General features: G+C 40.3%; 1 protein-coding gene across 1 annotated transcript in view; it reads right to left on the bottom strand.

Moving 5' to 3' along the window:
- Window positions 1-21,878, bottom strand: part of LOC112850879 (uncharacterized) — a 29,995-nt gene extending 8,117 nt beyond the window's left edge. The window contains exons 1-3 of the mRNA XM_086690612.1: window positions 21,735-21,878; window positions 16,538-16,664; window positions 15,947-16,042 (exon numbers count right to left, since the gene is read on the bottom strand). Of these exons, the coding sequence (XP_086546738.1) occupies window positions 15,947-16,042; window positions 16,538-16,664; window positions 21,735-21,749 (238 nt within the window). The 5' untranslated portion in view covers window positions 21,750-21,878. The remainder of the gene's footprint in view (window positions 1-15,946; window positions 16,043-16,537; window positions 16,665-21,734) is intronic.
- Window positions 21,879-24,480: the final 2,602 nt, after the last annotated feature.

The raw sequence follows: 24,480 nt of genomic DNA, 5'->3' as shown, positions 1-24,480 counted from the left end.
ATATTTCCCTTTTCCAGCTACTGCCACATATCTGGGCCTGGGAAAGGATGGTTACCTATGGCATCCAAAGCAACTGGTCCTCAGGACTGCCAGGGAATTCATGAACATATGAGGAAAGGATCTGACTTCCCTCAATCTGAGAACCTACCACATTTCCCATGTCCCCATGTCTGTCACATTTCTTCATCACAAGTATCTTCCTAAGACTTTACAGTGAATAAAGGAGGCTTCCTACCAGATCTTTCCCTGCATTTCAAGAGTTCTCCATATGTGCTTTTAGTAGGACCTATCGTCCTGGTCAAGTATAGCATCCTCATATTCTATCGGTCCTCACAACTCTCTCTATGCCAAGTGAATGAGAAAATCCTGTGGCCCATTGATGTTTTCCTTTTCCTCCAGGGAAGTGATGACCACATTGTATTTAAATCCCAGGTATGGCCTCCATACCCGTTAACAACCATTTCCCATTGAATTAAAAGTTCCAAATCACACCGAAGAAACTACCAGACTGAAGAAACTACCAGAGTCTGTGCGGCTTATGTGGGAGTAGGAGAGCAGTAAAAATGGGATATCCACAACACAGCGTAGAAGGACAGCTGTGATGCCTGCCTGACTGTAATGGAGATGAGAACATTAAAAAAACTGGAGATGATTTGGAAAGAAAACAAGCAAAATGTATCCTTCTCCATCCAGAGTCAGCAACACATCTTGGACGGTGTCCTCTCCCCACGTGAAGAATTCATGGCAATGCTTCAGCCTAGATGTTTTTCAGTATTCGTTGGGCTGCAGAATTATTCCTAATACAAGATTGTTTTCTCCCTATATGTAGAATATCTAGTAAGCACCAAGCAACATCGCATGCTTGGTCTCATCAAGTCAATGTTAAAACAACCCATGACACATAAACCTGCAAGTTTTCACTCTGAAGTTTTCACTCTCCAATTGGAGAACTTGGATGACATCACCTCCAAGAAGGAAAAAGAACAGTAACTAAAGAAATCTTACTTCGTGTTCTTCTCCAATTGAGAGAAGTGAAATGTATTAATAAAACTATACGGAATTTAGTATGTTCACTGTTGAACTACTCCCATAATCAAATTAATTTTGGAACACCATGTCATTTCATGCAAACCATTCTTAAAATCCCTGAGTATACCTGATAAGCAGCAGTTCCTAAACATTTGAATGAGGAAAAGAGTATATGCTACATAACTAATAGGCAGGTAGACAAGACAGGATTTGCATGGGGGAGATTTTCAAGCCATGATGCAGGAGATTTAGGAGAAATGAATGGAATACGATCTATAGAAAATTATTCCCATTTTCAATCTGTAACATTTTTGTTTACTACATCAGCATCAATTTGGAAATTACCTCATTGGATCTAATATTCCCTTTCCTTCTGAAGATATAGGTACACACACTTAAATATACACACCCCTATACTTGCACTTCTTTCTAGTTAGTTCTTTTATTCCAAATTACATCTTTAGCAGGACACCTGGGTGGCTTAATTGGCTAAGTATCCAACTTCAGCTCAGGTTATGACCTTGTGATTTATAAGTTCAAGCCTTATGTTGGTCTGTTTGCTGACAGCTCTGAACCTGGACCCTGCTTTGGATTCTATGTCTCTGTCTCTTGCCGGCTCTTCCCTGCTCATGCTCTCTCTCTCTCTCTCTCAAAACTAAATGAACATCAAAAAAGATTAAAAACAAAAGAACAAAAAACTAAAATGTATCTTTAGCTTAATATAACATACTGTATTCTGTGCGTACCCAAACCATAAAAATTTGTGTTCTGTATACTCCTAAAAACAACATAAGCAGAGAAAAAAAGTGTAAAATGTTAAAAACAATAATTGATAATTCTGTACATATGGCTTATAATTATAGTTGTAATAACTTTGTTCCCTTAGGAGTTAACTAGAACCTGGGGACGTTGGATTGTGAGCCATGGTTGAATAAAAGAAAACAAAGAACGTGAAACAATAAAGTTTGCTACTCACTGATCCTAGAGGATGTACCCAATATGCCTTGAGGTCAAGGCTGAGTGAAGACAGAGACAGTGGCAGGAACTGGGGCAGATGCATTTTGTAGGGTCTACAGTTGGAGTGCTTTGCACTTCCTAAGCTAAGTCTAGAATGTACAATTCAAACCCACATGAGAAGGGCATGGTGAACTCTGCGGGGCTCTTCTCTAAGGGAAGCTGAAGGTAGACACACTGGGAGTGGGTGCTCTTTCACAAAGGTTATTGGGGAAGCCCAAGCAGGAACTACTTTGAGACTTTGAGGGCATTATCTACTCTATTGGCTGCTGGGTCTAGCTAGAGTACCTTCAATCCCCCTGTAGCCAGTGTGGTTATACAAAATGGATCCCATGGCCACAGTATCAAGAAATTGAGTAGCTATGCTCTAGGGGCAGCTGGGTGGCTCAATCGGTTGAGTGTCCAACTTCAGCTCAGGTCATGATCTCACAGTTCATGGGTTTGAGCTCCGCATCGGGCTCTGTGCTGACACCTCAGGGCCTGGAGCCTGCTTCAGATTCTGTATCCCCCTCTCTCTCTGTCCCATCCCCCACTCATGCTCGGTCTCTCAAGAATGAAAAAATGTTAAAAAAAAATAAATAGAAGAAATTGACTAGCTATGCTCTCAAGAATACTTCCGTGTCCTCCATATTAACAGCACCCTAATGTTCCAGCAGTCACAATAAGGAAGGTAGAATACATAAACTTGCGGAGAATAGATTACTAGTGATATCATCCCACTGCTTTCCCAAGCATGAGTGACCCTTGAACAATGCAGGGGTTCAGTGTGGCCACCCTCATGCCATTGAAAATCTGTGTATTACTTTGACTCCCCAACACTATATTTTAATAGCCTACTGATGACAAGGAACTTGATCGAGATCGATTAATGTATATTTTATGTTATATGTGTTATATATGACATTCCTATAGTAAAGGAATTTCAAAAAAGGAAAATGTTAAGAAACTCAGAAGAGAAAATAAATTTCTGTACAATGAACAAACCTGACTATATATGTACCCACATAGACCAAACCCATGTTGCTCAATGGTCAAGTGCACTTTGTGTTACTGTTTACCTATAACCTTAATGAAGGTGGGGCAGGCTAAGGTTGGTGTAGGGGAACAGTTCATTCATCAACACAGTGTTAACACATTAAAATCTATTCAGTGTTTTTAATCAAAATGTATTAAGTTCTGGGGCGCCTGGGTGGCGCAGTCGGCTGGGGGTCCGACTTCAGCCAGGTCACGATCTCGCGGTCCGTGAGTTCGAGCCCCGCGTCAGGCTCTGGGCTGATGGCTCAGAGCCTGGAGCCTGTTTCCGATTCTGTGTCTCCCTCTCTCTCTGCCCCTCCCCCGTTCATGCTCTGTCTCTCTCTGTCCCAAAAATAAATAAAAAACGTTGAAAAAAAAATTTCAAAATGTATTAAGTTCAAACACATGCTAAACATACCGTTGCAAAACCACTGTGTGATCCTTGGTCAAAACACCCATTTCAAGCATTCAAGAATTATTCTGTTCCTCTGATATAAGAATCTGTGAGTTGTGCTTTCCATGCTGTGCAAGCTGAGGCTCATCATTGAATAAATGTGGATTTACAATAATTTTACACCCTTTTATGCAAGAGTTAGCTATGCTTGCCTAAGATGTGTGAAAATCTCTATTTCAACTGCCTAATATTCTTGACTTCTATCGATTGCTATTATGAAGATGCATGCAAATTTTTTTTTTTTCAACGTTTATTTATTTTTGGGACAGAGAGAGACAGAGCATGAACGAGGGAGGGGCAGAGAGAGAGGGAGACACAGAATCAGAAACAGGCTCCAGGCTCTGAGCCATCAGCCCAGAGCCCGACGCGGGGCTCGAACTCACGGACCGCGAGATCGTGACCTGGCTGAAGTCGGACGCTCAACCGACTGCGCCACCCAGGCGCCCCAGATGCATGCAAATTTTAATCAACAGCCAACATAATCTCCTTGGAAAAAAACTGGCATATCTATTTAAAATTCAGAATGTTCCTCTATCTTACTTTAATACAAATAATGATGCCCTGAACGATCACTTCATGGTGACTTACATCACTGTTATAGATCAGCCACAAACACCATGTGAATGTAGACTTTCTTCATACATTGTACATGACAGTGTCCATTATGTTCTATGGAAAAGTTGGTATTAGAATTCCCCATCATACTACAGCCCTGCAGTCTGAGAGACAGAAACAATCAAATCCTTTTGCAGGCACACGAGCTAATAATATTTTCCACCCCCTCATCCCCAAAATTGCAATTATGGTCAAAAGAAAAAGGAGACGGTGAAATTATTCCTCTCCAGACACACATCCATCTTCTCTTGATCCTTTCACACACGTTAACAAACACAGTTGACCATGTTAGAACATGGGATTGAACCGTGTGGGTCCACTTATACACAAATTTGTATATATACTGTAAATGTGTTTTCTCTTCATTATTATTTCCTTAATATTTTCTTTCCTCAAGCTTGCTTTATTATAAAAATACTGCATATAATATAGGCCATGTATTAAAAAAGGGGTATTGGCTGTTCTAGATAAGACTTCTGGTCCACAATACGCTATTTCCATGGGAAAGTACCTATGTTTTTAAATTTGGGGACTCGCAAGTTACAAGCAGATGTTCACTTGTGGAGGGGTTGGCACCCCATAGCACCTCCATTGTCCAAGGCTAAATAAGTGATCTGAATGTTTTCACTTTGGATTTTCATCTATAATGAATACTCTGATTTAGAATCATATCTCAAAAGTGGTATTGACTTCTTTCTGCTGAGAATTCTCTCAGTTTATTTAGATTTTACATTCCATTACACAGCTGGCCAATTGTTCACAACTGTAGTGTTTTTATATTCAAATAAGCTTGTTGTTTTTTAAATATACATTAAACACAAAGTTTTTCATCATTCATTACATTTCTGGGGTTTATATCCAGTGTGGTTTTCTGATGTTTTATGAGAGTTCAGTTGTGGGTAGAGTTTGCCAACAGTCTTCACATCTGTAAGCTATCTCCTCAGGACTGTCTCATGTTGAAAGGTTTTGATGAGGATTAAATGCTTTGTCAAATTTTTTACATTGGTAATCTTTCTTTCAGTATGCACTCTGTGATGGTCACAAAGTTTGAAGTTCTGCCTAAAGCGTTTGCCACATTTTTAAAGACACTTTTCAGCCTTCTCCCCAGTATATATCACACCTCACGTTGACAAGTTTTGTGGTACTGAAAGCCTTTGCCATATTGTTACATTTGTAAGCTTTCTTCCCATTATGAAATCTCTGCTGTTGAGCAAGTTTTGAAGACTGGTTAAAAGTTTACCAGAGTTGCTACATTGTTAAGTCTTCTCTCCAGTAAGGATGCAATGATGTGCAACTGGATTTGAGCTTTCATAAGACACTTTCCCACATTTATTACTTTTATACTGGATGTTTGTAAACGGAGTTCTCTGAAATTGAGGATTTGACCCTTGCTTCACGTTTCTTGCCAGATTCTTGGCATTGGAAAGTTGTATCTCCATACTAAACACCTTGGTAATTATGGAAGATAGAGTTCTCACTAAAGGCCTTCTGAAGTTCCCCACACATAAAAACTAAATCCAAATTAGGCACTATGTGATAACATTGAACAGTGATGTTTGCATACAGACTGTCTGGTTATTAGAGACTTTGGAAAAGGAAGGCTAAGGCAAGGTGGAAGAATAATTAATCCTCTGAAAAGACCTCTCAAAACAACCACATTTAGACACTGAAAAAGGAAGATAAAAATTCTAACTTTTAGAAACATTTCAGTGAATAAGTGAATGAAGGATTAAACCAATTTTATATTTGAAATTATTTCAATGATTAGTTTTGGCATGGATTGGTTCATTTTCAAGAATTTCCAAAGTCCTTTCAGAGAATATTTAAGAATAAAAATGAATTTTGGAGGGGCAGCTGGGTAGCTCACTTGGTCGGATATCTGACCTCAGCCCAAGATACCATCTCATGGTTAGAGAATCCAAGCCCTACATCAGACTCTCTGCTGATAACTCAGAGCCTTTAGCCTGCTTCTGAATATGCATCTCTCTCTCTGCTTCTCCCCTGCTTGCACTCTTTCTCTCAAAAATGAGTAAAATATTTTTAAAGATTTACAATAATATATTTTAGTTTTCCCCAAACAAAAACTGAAGGAATTCACCACCACTAAACCAGCCCTACAAGAGACCCTAAGGGGGATTCTGTGGGTGAAATGTTGCAAGGACCACAAAGGACCAGAGACATCACTACAAGCATGAAACCTAAAGACATCACAATGACTCTAAACCCATATCTTTCTGTAATAACACTGAATGTAAATGGGCTAAATGCTCCAACCAAAAGACGTAGGGTATCAGAATGGATTAAAAAAAAGTCTATTTGCTGTCTACAAGAGACTCATTTTAGACCTGAGGACACCTTCAGATTGACAGTGAGGGGATGGAGAACTGTCATGTTACTGGAAGTCAAAAGAAAGCTGGAGTAGCCATACTTATATCAGACAAACTAGACTTTAAATTAAAGGCTGTAACAAGAGATGAAGAAGGGCATTATATAATTATTATAGGGTCTATCCATCAGGAAGAGCTAACAATTATAAATGTCTATGAGCTGAATACAGGAGCCCCCAAATATATAAAACAATTAATCACAAACATAAGCAGCCTTATGGATAAGAATATGATAATTGCAGGGGACTCTGATACCTCACTTACAGCAATGGAGAGATCATCTAGACACATGATCAATAAAGAAACAAGGGCCCTGAGTGATACACTGGATCAGATGGACTTGACAGATATATTTAAAACTCTGCATCCCAAAGCAACAGAATACACTTTCTTCTCGAGTGCACATGGAACATTCTCCAAGATAGATCACATACTGGGTCACAAAACAGCCCTTCATAAGTATAAAAGAATTGGGATCATACCATACACGCTTTCAGACCACAGTGCCATGAAACTTGAAATCAACCACAGGAAAAAGTCTGGAAAACCTCCAAAAGCATGGAGGTTAAAGAACACCCTACTAAAGAATGAATGGGTTACCCAGGCAAGTAGAGGAGAAATTTAAAAATATACGGAAACAAATGAAAATGAAAATACAACAATCCAAATGCTTTGGGATGCAGCGAAGGCAGTCCTGAGAGGAAAATACATTGCAATCCAGGCCTACCTCAGGAAACAAGAAAAATCTCAAATCAAAACCTAAGAGCACACCTAATGGAAATAGAAGCAGAACCGCAAAGACACCCCAAACCCAGCAGAAGAAGACAAATAGTAAAGATCAGAGCAAAAATAAAAAATATAGAATCTAAAAAAACTGTAGAGCAGATCAATGAAACCAAGAGTTGGTGTTTTGAAAAAATAAACAAAATTGATAAAGCTTTAGCCAGGCTCCTCAAAAAGAAAAGGGAGAGGACCCAAATGGATAAAATCATGAATGAAAATGGAATTATTACACCAATCCTTCAGAAATACAAGCAATTATCAGGGAACACTATGAAAAGTTATATGCCAACAAACTGGACAACCTGGAAGAAGCGGAAAAATTCCTGAGCACCCAAACACTTCCAAAACTCAAACAGGAAGAGATAGAAAACTTGAATAGACCCATAACCAGTGAACAAACTGAATCAGTTATCAAAAATCTCCCAACAAATAAGAATCCAGGACCAGATGGCTTCCCTGGGGAATTCTACCAGACATTTGAAGCAGAGTTAACACCTATCCTTCTCAAGCTGTTCCGAAAAAGAGAAAGGGAAGGAAAACTTCCAGACTCATTCTATGAAGCCAGCATTACTTTGGTTCTCAAGCCAGACCAAGACCCAGCAAAAAAAAGAGAACTCCAGGCCAATATCCCTGATGAATTTGGATGCAACAATTCTCATTAAGATAGTAGCAAATAGAATTCAACAGCATATAAAAAGAATTCTTCACCATGATCAAGTGGGATTCATTCCTGGGCTGCAGGGCTGGTTCAACGTTCGCCAATCAATGTGATACATCACATTAATAAAGATCCTGTCAATAAAATGATCCTGTCAACTGATGCAGAAAAAGCATTTGACAAAATTCAGCATCTTTTCTTAATAAAAACCCTGGAGGAAGTCGTGATAGTAGGAACATACTTAAATATCATAAAAGGCATTTGTGAAAAGCCCACAGGTAATATCATCCTCAATGGGGAAAAACTGAGAGCTTTCCCCCTGAGATCAGGAACACGACAGGGATGTCCACTCTCACCGATATTAACATAGTGTTGGAAGTTCTAGCATCAACAATGAGACAACAAAAGGAAATCAAAAGCATCAAAATTGGCAAAGATGAAGCCAAGCTTTCAGTACTCAGCAAAGCCGCAGAGTACAAAATTAATGTACAGAAATCAGTTGCATTCTTATACACTAATAACGAAGCAACAGAAAGACAAATAAAGAAAATGATCCCATTGACAATTGCACCAAGAAGCATAAAATACCTAGGAATAAACCGAAACAAAGATCTGTATGCTGAAAACTATAGAAAGTTTATGAAGGAAATTGAAGAAGATACAAAGAAATGGAAAAACATTCCATGCTCATGGATTGGAAAAATAAATACTGTTAAAATGTCAATACTACACAAAGCAATCTACACATTCAATACAATCCTAATCAAAATTGCACCAGCATTCTTCTCAAAGCTAGAACAAGCAATCCTAAAATTTGTACGGAACCACAAAAGACCCCGAATAGCCAAAGTAATATTGAATAAGATGACCAAAGCGGGAGGCATCACAATCCCAGACTTTAGCCTCTACTACAAAGCTGTAATCAAGATAGCACGGTATTGGCACAAAAACCGACACATAGGCCAATGGAATAGAATAGAGACTCCAAAATTGGACCCACAAAAGTATGGCCAACTAATCTTTGACAAAGCAGGAAAGAATATTCAATGGAAAAAAGACAGTCTAACAAATGGTTCTGGGAGAACTGGACAGCAACATGCAGAAGAATGAAACCAGACCACCTTCTTACACCATACACAAAAATAAACTCAAAATGGATAAAGGACATGAATGTGAGACAGGAAATGATCAAAACGCGAGGAGAAAGCAGGAAAAAACCTCTCTTACCTCAGCCGCAGCAATTTCTTACTTGACACATCCCCAAAGAGGAGGGAATTAAAAGCAAAAGTGAACTTTTGGGACTTAATCAAGATAAAAACTACTGCACTGCAAAGGAAACAAGTCAACAAAACTAAAAGGAAACCAACGGAATGGGAAAAGATATTTGCAAATGACATATCAGACAAAGGGCTAGTATCCAAAATCTACAAATAGCTCACCAAACTCCACACCTCAAAAACAAGTAATCCAGTGAAGAAATGGGCAGAAAACATGAATAGACACTTCTCTAAAGAAGACATCCAAATGGCCAACAGGCACATGAAAAGATGCTCAATGTCACTCCTCATCAGGGAAACACAAATCAAAACCACACCGAGATATCATCTCATGCCAGTCAGAGTGGCTAAAATGAACAAATCAGGAGACTATAGAGGCTGGAGAGGATGTGGAGAAATGAGAACCCTCTTGCACTGTTGGTGGGAATACAAACTGGTGCAGTTCCTCTGGAAAACAGTGGGGAGGTTCCTCAAAAAATTAAAAATAGATCTACCCTGTGACCCAGCAATAGCACTGCTAGGAATTTACCCAAGGGATACAGGGGTACTGATGCATAGGGGCACTTGTACCCCAATGTTTATAGCAGCACTTTCAACAATAGCTGAATTATGGAAAGAGCTTAAATGTCCATCAACTGACAAATGGATAAAGAAATTGTGGTTTATATACACAATGGAATACTACTTGGAAACGAGAAAGAATGAAATATGGCCTTTTGTAGTAACGTGGATGGAACTGAAGAGTGTTATGCTAAGTCATACAGAGAAAGAGAGGTACCATATATTTTCACTCTTATGTGGATCCTGAGAAACTTAATACAAGACCATGGGGGAGGGGAAGGAAAAAGAAAAAGGGAGGGAGGGAGACAAACCATAAGAGACTGTTAAAAACTGAGAATAAACTGAGGGTTTGTGGGGGCTGGGAGGGAGGGGAGGGTGGGTGATGAGCATTGAGCAGGGCACCTGTTGGAATGAGCACTGGTTGTTGTATGGAAACCAATCTGACAATAAATTTCATATTTAAAAAAATGAGAAGCAACCAAAAATAAATAAATAAATATTAAAAAAAATAAAACTTTACGAAAATGGATTTTGGTCCTGGGATTCAAATGGAACTGACTTCAGGTGGGGGTTTTCCCCCAAGTATTTTATACGCTTGATCTCTTCTGGCAGTATGGGTTCCATTAAGGGCAATTGTCCCGGTTTGGCAATATCCATCGTAACCTCATTTCTACCCTCCATCTTCATCCAAGTCATCACTGAGTGTAAATACTAAGAACCACAACTTGCATTTGTTCCTACATCACTCTTTAAAAAGAATATTCTTTACCTGACTTTGCCAACAAGCCTATGGTGTTATGAAAAGACACAAGTAAAAGATACACGATCAGTTCTCTCACTTACTATCCTCACATGCATATATGTTAAATGCTAATATCCAAAATTAATACCCATCACAGGATATCAGCAGTGAAGAAAGAGGGAGCATCAGGACGGTGGCTCCCCCACGGAGACAAAAATGGACTAAATTACTTTGTGAGTGCTCCAGAAGGCAATTAGGAGAAACCAGCCCAAGCAGGCAAGTAGAAATGAAGAGAAACATCAAAGAGACAAAGTTTGTGACACTGGCCCACAACAGTTACTCACCCTTCCTGATGCTCCATGACAACACTGTATGAAAACTGTTACCTCTCATCAGGAGATGAACACAGGAGTGACCTCTATGTTCAGTGATCTGGCTTTTTTGCAGGTGCCTGAGGGACTTGTTTCTGTCATGCAGAACATGGAAGCAGAGGGAATGAGGGCACCCGCTGGATGCACTATGATGGATGCTGAGACAACAGGTGAGCTTTTGTTTACACACTGAAGAGACTACAGAGCTGAGGACAACAGAGGAAGGTATGGGCTCTAAAGAAGTACCTATACTTTTGTAAACTGGGAAACTACAAAAATTCAGACATTACCAATTACTTGTGTTCTCCTGTAAAAACAAGTTCATAAGCCTAAGCCCAGAAGCTGTTTTCTTAAATTCACTAATCTCAACAAAAGGCCACAAGGCCATAAAGAAATAGAAGAACTTGTTTCACTCACAGGAATGAAATAAATCTCCAAAACTGACCTTAAATTAATTAGGAAGTATCAATGACAAAGAAGTCAAGAAGAAATCATCATAAAGATGCTCATGGAGGAAGAAGAGAAAACAGGTAACTAAATGAGAGCAGAAAAACTATGCATGACCAAAACATAAGCCCAAAGAGGCAAAGTATAAGAAACAATTGGGAGCTTAAGTGGAGAATCTCTGAATTTAAAAATATACAAAGGAGTCAGCAACAGACTTGATCAAGCAGAAAAAAGAAGTGGACAATCTAAAGACCTCTTGTTTTAAATTACCTAAGAGGACCAAAGAAAAATGTGGAAAAGGACAAAGTCTAGGGACACACGGGACACCGACAAGTGGAACAATGTGTACATTAATGGGACCCCATAAGGAGAGCAGAGTGAAAGGGGGCAGAGAGTTTCCATGAAGAACTAAAGGCTTGTAGCTCTCTTGTATGTGGAAAGAAGAGACAAATTCACAAGCACGGTAAATTCACAGTAGGATAAGTATCAATGGTGGGAGATGGGTGAGGGACAGGTTGCTTGGTGATGGCTATTAAGGAAAGCAATTGTTATGATGAGCACTGTACGTAAGTGATGAGCCACTGAATTATACTGAAATCAATTTTGCACGGTATGTTATCTAATTAGAATTTAAGTAAAAATAGAAGAAAAAAGACAAGACATGAACACAGTGACACGTTATAATTAACCTACCAAAAATGACCAGTGAAAAGAGAATTTTGAAAAGCATGACAAAGGCAACTCATCTTGTACAAGAGAGCTCCTATCAGATTGTGAGTGGGGTTCTCAGTAGACCTTATAGAAAGAAAAGCATGAAACAATGTATTCAAATACTGAAGGATCAAAAGCTATTCACCAAAAATACCCTACCTGGCACAGCTGTTTTCCATGCATGTAGAAATGAAGACTTTGCCAAGGCAAAACCCCTCTAAGTTTATCAGCAGATCTGTCCTACAAAAATGTTAAAGAATGTCCTTCTAGGGGCACCTGGGTGCCTCGGTTGGTCACGTATCCAACTTTGGTTCAAGTTATGTTCTCACGGTTGGTGAGTCCGTGCCTTGTGTTGTGATCTTGCTGAAGACTTAGTGCCTGGAGGCTACTTCAGATTCTGTCTCTGTCTCTCTCTCAAAATATAAATAAACATTAATTTTTTTTAAAAAGTCCTTGTTGAACTAAAAAGATTCTAAACAGTAACTGAAAAGACATAACATAAAGCTCTCTGAGAAGTATAAATATTTACACAATTATAGAAACCTGTAGTGTTGTAACAAGGTAGGACAAGTCACATTTATTTCTGCTACAGACTTTTTCTTAAATAAAAGCATAAAAATCAAATCTAGGTAATAATATATGCAATATAAAAAAAGAATTTATGATGTCATCAATATAAAGTGGGTACTGGTGCAGAGATGATAAGTAGAAGAGTTTTGTATAAAATTGACACTATCAGCTTAAAACTGTGTTAGGGGCATGAGGGTGGCTCATTCGGTTAAGTGTCCAACTCCTGATTTCAGCTTAGGACACGCTCTCCCAGTTTGGGAATTCAAATCCTGTGTTGAGGGTTGCTTCAGGGGCTCATTTGGTTACGTGCTCAACTTCAGCTCAGGTCATGATCTCGGGGTTCATGAGTTTGAGCCCCGCATTGGGCTCTGTGCTGACAGCAAGAAGCCTGGAGATCCAGATTCTGTGTCTCCCTCCCTCTCTGCCCCTCCCCTGCGTGGGCTTGGTCGGTCGGTCTCTCTTTCTCTCTGTCTCTCTTTCTCTCTTTCTCTCTCTCAGGAATAAATAAACGTTAAAAAAAAAAAAAAAGCAAGCCCTGTGTTGAGCTCTACACTAGCAGCATGCATAAAGGTTTGCTATACCTTTAAGATGTTTTAAGTACTCTCTAAGGTAACCAGAATGAAAATACATGCAGCCAATACATTCACCAATAAATACATGATGAAATTAATTCTATTAGCATAACTCACCTAAACAGGATACAACATTCATTTACCACTAATCAAGGAAAGAAATACACAAGATGAGTCACAAGTATGCATAGGTAATACTGCTACAAATACATAGATACTTTTATTAGCAAAGGGCATAAAGCTGACCTTATCTGACTTATCTGACTTATCTGACTCACTCACATTGTCCAAAAACATAATGAGTTGAAAATTGTCACCCTAAAACAAAATACACAGGTAAAAGCAAAATCCCACCTAAATAATGCTGTGGAAAGTTCCATACAAAAGGAAGCACATTACTATGGAATTTCAAAACCAGACAAAATGTAAACCAAAAAATTCTACATAAAAATGATGAAGTATTTAAAACAGGCCCACTATATATACATATATATATATTTTTAACCTTATTTACTTTGAGAGAGAAAAAGGTAAGCACCCATGAAAAAGGAACATTTTGAATTACTGACTTATCTTCATGGGCATTAAAATTGTAAAGAATGTTCCTTAAAATCAACCATGGAAACCTTTAATGAAAACTTCTGTGAACTAAGCACTTAAGACATTAAACAATGTGTTATGTTAATGGATCCCTCCTATCACTCAGATTTAAGGGTATAATCAATTGTTTATTTTTTAATGTTTATGTATCAGAGAGAGAGAGAGAAAGAGAGAGAGAGAGAGAGAGAGGACAAGCCAGGGAGACTCTCAGAGAGATGGAGGGGGACATAGAATCCAAAGCAGGCTCCAGGCTGTGAGCTCTCAGCACAGAGCCAGACACGGGGCTCAAAGTCACAAACCACAAGATCATTACCTATGCTGAAGTTGAAGGCTTAACCAACTGAGCTACCCAGGCTCCCCTATAATCCAATCTTTAGAATCAAACAAATAAACACCTTTCATTTCTTTTTTGTAATTTTTTAGTAAGTTTGAGAGAGAAAGGGAGTGGGGGTAGGGAGAGAGAGAGACAGAAGGGAATTCCAAGCAGGCTCCACACTGGATGCAGAAATGGACTTAGGGCTTAAACTCAAACCATGAAGTCATGACCTGAGCTGAAATCAAGACTTAGATGCTCAACCCTCTGAGTCAACCAAGTGCCCCAAAACCTTTCATTTCTAAATAAACAAGTTTCAAAAAAATTGTAAAATAGGCCAGCAATCACTTTATCAAAGTGATTTGGTATTAAATACATATACATTCTGAGAAAAGTAAAAAAAAAAAAACAAACAATACTTAATTTTTCCTGAAGTGAAATTACATTTATAATTAAAACTCTTTTTCTAAATATAGAAAGTTTACTAATTGTCTCCCTCACTTCTCATAAAGCACATGCCCATGTCATATCAGGACTATTGATATAATAAATCATAAAGGAATCTCATATACAACTACTCAAAATGAAAACATATGACAAAGTCACAGGAACTTCATATTATAAAACACAAAAATCATAACAGGATTCACTTATTAAGAAATAAAGTAACAATTGAGATTTTATTATAGGCCATGAGTTTTAACTAATAATGGCATTAATTTATGTAGAATTATATGAATATAATGGGTGCTTTAAATTATTTCACCATTGAGGAATGCAACACATTGAGTGAAAATTTCTTATTTTACTTAATACAAAGCAAATGAACGTACACTTTAAGTTTATTTATTTTGAGAGAGGGATAAAGAGCAAGTGTGTGAAGGGCAGAGACAGAGAGACACAGAGACAGAGAGAGAGAGAGAGAGAGAGAGAGAGAGAGAGAGAGAGAGAAACCGAGCATGATCTGGGCTGTCAGCCAAGAGTCCTAAGTGGGGCTTCAACTCAGAAACCCTGAGATCATGACCTGAGCCAAATGCAATGGACTCTTAACCAACTGAGTCACCCAGGCATCCTGAACTTTCTTTTTTTTTTTTTAATATTTTATTGTTGAGAAACAGAGAACATGTGCCAGATGGACACAGAAGCAAAGGATCCCAAATGGGCTCTTCACTGACAGCAGAGAGCCTGATGCAAGGCTCAAAATCACAAACTAAGATCAGGGCTTGCGCTCAACCCAGACCTTTAACCAACTGAGCCAACCAGGCAAGCCAAGAAATAAACTTTTGAGGTGAAAAAAAGGACGAGATTTTCTCATTTTAGGGAATTGCTTTATTACCTGATGAAATTACTGGGCCTCGATTTTGTATGATTAAAATGAAAACTTCCTTAATCCTGGAAAGGATCAACAAGAAAACTTGTGATGTCTCCCTCTAGCATTCCTGGGATCTCTGCACCTAACCCCAAGATGCACACCACTACCCTCACACACTTCACACAAGAAGCAAAACAGAAGTCAGAAATGGATTAACCTAGACTTCCTAAGAAATGCAGAGATTTCCCCAAGACCTCCAAGCAATGGAGAACCAATAAGGTTCTGGAAGACCTCACTATGGATGTGAAGGACCTTCAGTGAAACTGAAGAACAATCCTTTGAGAATGTAACAGCATGATGTGTTGGAAAGCAGATGCCTGATGTGAAAGGAGAGACCTAATACTGGACTTTCCAACCTAATTTCCATTCAAGGAGAGCTGCTCAACCACATTCTGAGGTCCAGTTCCTCCTTCACGACTGGACCTCACCTCTGTCATCCACTTCAGTTCCACCTACCTGGGTGTGTAGCTACTGTCTCCTTTCTCTTCACATCCCAGACATCCTTCTTTTGTTCCAAAAAGATGACCAGGTCTGGCTTTGACACAACAAGACCTGTTTATTAGAAAAAAAGAATATGAGTGTGGTTGGAGATTCTAACTTCTGATCCACTATTGTGCTTAGTAGAGCAGAGAGGACAGAGTAGAAGCTTGAAAATGATTTCCCAAATGCTGTGGGCCAACATCCCCTTTAGAACACGCAGGATGAATTTTCCATGTTCAGATCTTGACCTCCACTTCCGAGTACTACCATGACAATAATGAGTAGAAATCGGTATTTAAGACAAAAGAGATACCATTTTATGCCACTTAGCCTTTAGAAATGTCATTAATGTATAGAAATGATGATGTTACCCTAAGGAAGGAAAGGTAAAGCTGAAAAGGAAACACCATGAGGATTTTTCTGTACATCCACAAACCCATACTTCTTTCCCTGACTGCAGGGATCTGAATCCCAGTCATGCAAAGAGGAAGATTCCAAGAGACAGTCTTCAAGGGAAGGAACAAATCCCTGAGTATGTTTGGGCAATGTGGAAGGAGTTATCCTCACCCAAGAAAAGGAGGTGTCCGTAGTTCTCTAACATCACATCCCTGTACAGTTCCCACTGACTGTGGTTCAGGCACCGCAACTCTTCCTGAGAAAATTCTATGGCCACATCCCTGAATGTCAGCAATCCCTGCAATAAAAAACACAGTTATCACGTGGCCACAGGCAGAGTTCATAATGCTAGGTCAAATGAAAGAGGCAGTTAATGTCACCAGCCGGACTCCAAGACCTGACTTTAATGCTTGTGCTTGTACCCACCGATCTTAGTTCCACACTGTACTTAACCTCTTTTTCTATCTTATCTTTTACTTCACAAAAAACTCCCCAGGGGTATAGTCTCCTGTAGTGGAAACAGAAACCATCTAACAAAAGGTAATGACTGCCCTGAGGAAGAGCTTGGATGAGAACAGTTGGAGATTAACCCCTGACTCACACCTAAGCAAATGCATAATAGATTAAACTACGGAGTGAGTACAGTTCCCTTCATCTCATTCAAACATTTTATTTTAAATCTTATATCTTTGAGGGAGATAGAGCGTGCACAAGTGGAGGGGGGGCAGAGAGAGACAGAATCCCAACCAGGGTCCATGCTCAGAGTGGAGCCTGATCTCAGGACTTTCATCCTGACCTGAGCCTAAATTAAGAGTAGGACGCTCAATGGACTCAGCCACCCAGGAGCTCCCTTTTACCTCAGTATAATACTAAAATCTCACCCAAGGAGGAGCACAAACCTCATTTCCTATGAAATATGCAGAGTATGTACACAACTGTTCTCTTAAGGCTTATGTGCAACCTTATACTCCACTTGGCATAAGATGATGGCCTCCCCTTTCTGAATATCCACGCTAACCCTAAATGAAAGGACACCATTCCCCCTTCCTCCGTGAGTATCTGATTTGGAAGTTCCTCCCTGTGATTTCCTTGTTTCTTGTAAATCATTTTTGCTTTGCTCACATCCTCACCTGGTATAGTTTTTTTGTGATCCACCAATGACTGAACTTCTGTTAGTTCAGTTAGATCAGGAGAACTGGTTCTGGCTTAGGTGAGGTTCCTGCTTGATGAGGTAAGATTATTTGTCACCCAGTATTATGCTCTAGTATATTCTTTACCTTGGAGGTAGGAACCTTTATAAATACTGTGTTTATTCAAGTAATTTGTAAAATGAAGGCATCACCACAGGCATATACATTTTGAATATTGTATTTACATCATACAGTACAAGTGCTATCTATTTCTTCAATGGAAAGTTCTGGGGAGTGACAAATGTATTTAGCATATTCTAATATGAATTAGAATTTCACAGCAGGACCTTGGGGATCTTGTTAAAATGCAGATACTGTTCAGGAGTTCTAGGATGGGGTAGATGTCTGCATTTCTAACAAGGCATTAGTCTGTGGGCCATGAGATACATATTTCAATAACGAAGAAGTAGAACTCAAAGACAAGAACTTTTGGGGAACTTGGAACTGAATGGGATTCATAGCAATTACAGGTTCTACTAGAATGGCAAGAAAGGCAATAAACCTTTCCAAGCATTTCCTGGTTAAGAGAGAGCATTCACAGTTTTTCATAACTTATTGAAAAATAAATGATAATCTAAGACAACAGACACATTATTCTTCTATTTCCATGTGAATATTTTTTCAAGCATCCAGTACGTGGTAGGGATCAAGTTTTAACTCAGGTCATCTGACCTGGAGTTGACCTAAAATGACACCTAAAATATACGGAGGGGCCCCTAACCAAATGATCATAGCAGGTGTCAAACCTGAAGAATGATGGAAAGAAGGTATGCACACAAAATTGATCACCTTTATACATTCCATGCTCACATCCATAAATATTCAAAGAAGTTGTATAGATATTAAACGTAGAAAAGTATGCTGGTGACTAGGAAACATTTTCAATGAAGGACACCTGGGTGGCTCAGGTGGTTAAGTGTCCACTTCGTGACTTTGGCTCAGGTCATGATTTCACAGTTCACCAGTTACAAACCCCACCTCAGGCTCTGTGCTGACAGTGTGGAACCGGCTAGGGATTCTCTCTCTCTGCCCCTGCCTCTCTCTTCCTCAAAAACAAACAAAATATTTTCAGTGACATGAAACTCATAAAACTAATTGTAGATAATGGTGCTTAGGTCTTTTACTCACACTATCAACACAAACACACATTAAGATACAAATAAAACAGTTATTTCTGATTCTAGTATGATGAGGGATACAATAAAAAATTTTCACCTTTAGCACAGAAAGCTAACATACAGTTGTATTATTTGGACATTCATCAAATAAAGGCTGGTTCCTACATTTTTCTTTAAGTTTATTTATATTGTGAAAGAGAGCGTGGGTAAGCACAGTATGAAAGGTGGAGAGGCAGAGACAGGGAGAGAACCCCAAGCTGTGACTCCAGGCTCCAGGCTGTGACTGAGCCACCTAGAAATCCCTGGTTATTACATTTTTACAGGGTCTCATGACCACGGGTACATGTCACCACTGCTTCATATGGAACTGAATGGTAAGCACCAGGGAAAACTTGCAGAAGCAGTTTTACACGTAGAAATTTACAGAAACATTTGTGATTGAACACTCTGTGCACCTACCCTCCCCTTGAACATAGAAGCTTCATGCAGCCAAAGGACAGTTCTTTCTGCCCACGGGTCCTGCCCTGTGCTACTTCAATAAACTATCTGACACCACAGAGTATCTCAAGAGTTGTCTTGACCGTAGTACTCCATGATCTGCTAATATAGTGTTTATTTGAAACCTTTTTTAAATTTTATTTTTTAATTAATTATTACTTATGATTGACAAAGAGAGAGAGAGACAGAGAGAGACAGGGTGGAAGGGAGAGAAGGCAGGGACAGGGAGAGAGAGAATACCAGGAGGGGCAGAGAGAGAGGGAGAGAGAAATGGAGAGGCATGGCTCCTGTTCACCTGATGCTGGGCTCCAGCTCAGGAATGGTGAGATCATGACCTGAGTGGATGTCCCACGCTTAATGAACTGAGCCGTGCACGTGCCCCTCATTGAAAGATTTTGTTTCATTCGTCATTTGTGCTGTTTTATTTCAGGATTTTAAGACACTCAAAGATGGTAATTATGTGATTCTTCTTTCTTTATCTGAAACACACAGAAGTAAATAGAGTATGCCTGTGTCATGACTATGCAGCAAAATAAAAACACAAAGGATGAAGGTCTGACTCATTGAGAACCTCGACCCCCAGAGGTCATTACATCTACTACACAACGCTGAGGGACTTCATTGGCTGGTGGGAACTGATGTGAGGTGGGCCAGGGGTCAATGTTCAAGGAAGTAGTCTTGAGCCTTTTTGGTAAATGAGGCTGTTTGTGTAAAAGCACAGGGACAGGATCTGTGGGAAGAATGAGCTGCAGGGTGATTGAGAGGAGCTGTTGATTATATACTTTAAGTTGGGGGGGGGGAGAAATATAAGTGTCTACAGGGATTTCATATGTTAAAGAAGACTTCCAGGATCCCAGAAGTCTGACTATGGTAAAGCTAAGCTTGCTTTTTGCCTCTAGAAAAGCATCAACATTAAGGCAGTTGTGAATTCCTTGAGGAGTATCTTCCTCTGCCAGTCTCGAGTATTTCTCCGGTGGTTGTAAGTTGTGAGAAATTTTAATTTTATCCACATTTGTTTTACATTTGTCCTCCTCCTCAGAAATGACAAGGAAGGGGTGCCTGGATGGCTCAGTCAGGCTTCTGACTTTTGAATTAGACTGAGGTCAACACCTCTTGATTTGTCAGTTTGAGCCCCCTGTCCCACTCAGTGCTGGCCCTGTGTCGCCTACTTGGGACTTGGCTCTCTCTTGGCCACTCCCCTGCTCTCACTCTCTCAATCTCTCTCACAATAAACTTAAAAACTTAAAAGAGAAAAAAGCTACAAGGAAAAAAAAATACAAGAAAAGAGAAACTCTGAGAAAGATGTTTCTAGTTTAAATGTGATGGTGTCTGGAAATTGCTCAGGGAATCAGCCTAAAATCATCACAACTGATAAGGAAAATATGAACATTACAGGGGAGGAATCTGGCAGAGAGCACAAACCCAAGTAATAGAAGGTAACATCAGCTGTAAGGAAACAAATGGATATCAGTGCCTAAGACACACCTCAGGACACCGGATCGCAGGTGTGCTCTTGTGACCCCAAACAGTAAATCACAATATAAACAAGTTAAGGCCACCGTGGATTTATACAGACTTTATCGCATATACTTGCAATGTCCTGGAATATCTCTTGTATCTTAAAATAGCTTTTCCACATCCTCAAGAGCAGCAACATTCTAAATTATTCTGTGACTCATATCCATCTTGTGTATTTGTGCATTTTCATAATCCTCCTCTACCCGGGGCAGAGAAAGCATTCAGATAAGACCTAAATGGGAATGGTTTTCCTTGATTGCTATCCCAGGACCAGACCCCATCAGCAACAGGACACTTGGCCTCAACACCTTCCTCTCTGGATCTGTCACAAAGGGAATATTTTCAATACTTGTAGGAATTTAATTTAAAGTGACAACTGCTGTTGCCCTACTGGAAGCCAGGTTGGAGAAAAGGGAGAGAGGTCTCTGGGATATAGGGGAGGAGTGTTCTGAAGACATAACCTAGAATATCATTTCTGAAATGTTCAAAATTAGGTGAAAACCTGGGGCATCTGGGTGGCTCAGTAGGTTGAGCGTCCGACTGCGGCTCAGGTCATGGTCTCGTGGTCTATGAGTTCGAGCCCTGCATCGGGCTCTGTGCTCAGAGCCTGGAGCCTGTTCCGGATTCTGTGTCTCCCTCTCTCTCTGATCCTACCCCGTTCATGCTCTCTGTCTCTGTCTCAACAAAGTAAACGTTGAAAAAAAATTTTTTAAATGAGGTGAAAACCTAAAGCAGAACCATAAGAACTAAACACATAAAACCATTGGTATTTACAATTTTTTCATTTAGAGACAGAGAGAGAGAGAATGCATGCAAATGGAGGACAGGGACTCAGGTAGAGAGAGAAAATCTTAAGTAGGCTCCAAGCTCAGAAGGAACCCTGATGCAGGGCTGGATAGCAGGTCCCTGGGATCAAGACCTGAGCCTAAATCAAGAGTCATATTCTCAACTGAATGAACCACCCAAGTGCCCTGCAATTTCTACATGCATGGATTATCCTGAGAACAAGGTGACAGGTCCTCTTGCAATGGACTCAAGGCTTACCTGAGAATTGGCCATTTCTCCTTTCCTCTCCTCTTCAAGATTTTTCTCAGAAGATTTTTGTGGAGAAATCCCAGCTGAAGTGGGAGCAAATGCCTTTAAAGCCACCAATGCAACCTCTTCACCAGTAACCTGGTCACCTGCAGGCAGGGCTTTGAAATGCAAAAAAGACCCAAGTTCCTCATCCTTTGTGTCAGGAGTTATTCAGAAATTATGGTGTCCCACGTGGAGACCAGCCTCTCAGTTTCCGGTCTCTGCTTTCAGGGGGCCTCCCCTCCCCCAGAAGCCCACAAATTCTGCTTGAGCATAGGAACAGTGTGTTACATGGACCTGACCCTCCCCACCTCCTGTACGGGAGACCCTTGAGCTAAAGCCTGCACTCAACTCTGATAAATTAATAGGAACCCTTTCTGCTTAACTCTGGCTTCTCTTCACATTTTGATAGGAAAAGATAGGATTCAGTAGGGAGAAAGGGAACCATTAGGACCTGAGGCCCCTGGGTGGGGAAAACACATTTTGGAACAATGCTGGGAATGTCTGACTACAGCAAACCCCCTCAGCTGTAAAGTTCCTCTTAAGAACGTGACAGACACCACCTACTCCCCCTCAGGAATTTGACTAAAGACCTAATTAAAAACTAGTAGTAGATGATAAAACTTAAAACCCACAAGGAGCAATATGGCCATAGACCACCCCTCCTGCAACGGAAATGAGCCAATCAGGAAGGGACAGCCCAGCACCTGGAGTTGTTAATCCAGTTAAGTGTAGGACTTGAGAAGGAACAAGGGGGAAGGGAAGGGGGGAGAGACTAGAACCTTATACCACAAAGGCCCTTGCTTATTGTCACTGGTATTCACATTCCAATGCCCCCCCCCTCTGTAAACAGAGCTTTCCTACCAGTCTTCTTCTCTTATACTCTAATAAACTTTTGCCTGTTGCTCATTTTGTGTCCACCTCTTTATTCTTTGAATCGCTGAGAAAACAAGTCCCTGAATCCTGGGTATTGATGTAAAAAATCCCCTAACAGAATCCCCTGGAGCACTTCACTAAAACAACACTGTTGTTTCCACCCACACCAGTTGAGGGAATCTGAGGGGGAGGGTAGCAGCAATGATTATTAATGCAAACTCCACACAGGATCCTATTGGGAAGCATTTGGGAAGTGAGCAAGCAAAACACAGTAACAATATGTATGGTTAGTGTCCAGATTTCAATCCATGCCTTCTCCACTGATCAGTTTCTGTAAATTTACACATTCTCTTTCTTTCTGCTTCACAGAAGGAGACACCTTTACAAATGGAGCTTTCCCTGATATATGTGAATGAGGAAGTTTGGGGTAATAGGGGGGTGGTCCAGAGCTGATGGCCAAGAAAGAATTCTTGAAGACATCTTTGGTGCACCCAGAGGATTTGTTTAATATGGGACAAGACCCAAGGTTAAGAAGAGCTGTCCCAGGACCCTGAAGAGACCCTGAGTATATACTTGGGAATCAGGGGAGGCAAAGTCAAGGTGAAGTTTCCAAAAAGATTTCCATATGTGAAAGAAAACTCACAGGATATGGAGACCTAGCTATTGTCAAGCTAAAGTTGTTTTCCCTCTAGCAAAGCATTAGCATTAAGACAGTAAGGAATTCCTGGCGAAACTTTTACTCAGCTTGCCTCAAGTAGTTGTCAATGGGCTGCAGGTTATAAGGAAATTTAATTTTATCTGCCATTTCCTTCAGCCTTTGTTTGCCACATCAACCCCCAAATAATTATCCAAATAGGACATACTTTTCTTTTTTTTTTTTTTTTTTTTTTTTTAATTTTTTTTTTTTTTTTCAACGTTTATTCATTTTTGGGACAGAGAGAGACAGAGCATGAACGGGGGAGGGGCAGAGAGAGAGGGAGACACAGAATCGGAAACAGGTTCCAGGCTCTGAGCCATCAGCCCAGAGCCCGACGCGGGGCTCGAACTCCCGGACCGCGAGATCGTGACCTGGCTGAAGTCGGACGCTTAACCGACTGCGCCACCCAGGCGCCCCTAGGACATACTTTTCAAACTCCCATTGGCCACATGCGGTAATTCGAATTGTTCATTATTTTCATTGACATTTGGTGTTACACTATTTTCTTTTTAAGCTATTCTAGAAAATATTGAGTGGTTTCTCACAGTAAATATCAAGTGGTCTTAAAACTGTTGCCCTGGTGGCTGAAACAGAAATCGCTTAAAAGTATAAAGTTGAGGGGCGCCTGGGTGGCGCAGTCGGTTAAGCGTCCGACTTCAGCCAGGTCACGATCTCGCGGTCCGTGAGTTCGAGCCCCGTGTCGGGCTCTGGGCTGATGGCTCAGAGCCTGGAGTCTGTTTCCGATTCTGTGTCTCCCTCTCTCTCTGCCCCTCGCCCGTTCATGCTCTGTCTCTCTCTGTCCCAAAAATAAATAAACGTTGAAAAAAAAAAAAAGTATAAAGTTGAACAAAAATAAATCTGGCAGCATTAAACCATCAGGGAGGCTTGATTTTTAACCAAGTAACCTTTTTCTTCCCTTGGGTAAACCTCCACTCATCTCTTCTTAGCCTTAATTTTTTTTCTAATTTTTGAGAGACAGAGAGAGGGAGGGAGAGGGAGGGACGGAGAGAGAGAGACACAGACAGACAGAGAGGCACAGGAGTGGGGGAAGAATAGAGGGAGACTGAGGATCTGACACAGGCTCCACACTCACAGCAGAGAGCCCAGAGTGGGGCTTGAACTCACAAGTTGTGAGATCGTGAC

This window comes from Puma concolor, chromosome E2, assembly GCF_028749965.1.
Source record: "Puma concolor isolate L17-30 chromosome E2, mPumCon1.1.hap2, whole genome shotgun sequence".
In the NCBI taxonomy this organism is placed as follows: domain Eukaryota; kingdom Metazoa; phylum Chordata; class Mammalia; order Carnivora; family Felidae; genus Puma; species Puma concolor.
This window is presented reverse-complemented; position numbering and strand designations above follow the sequence as displayed.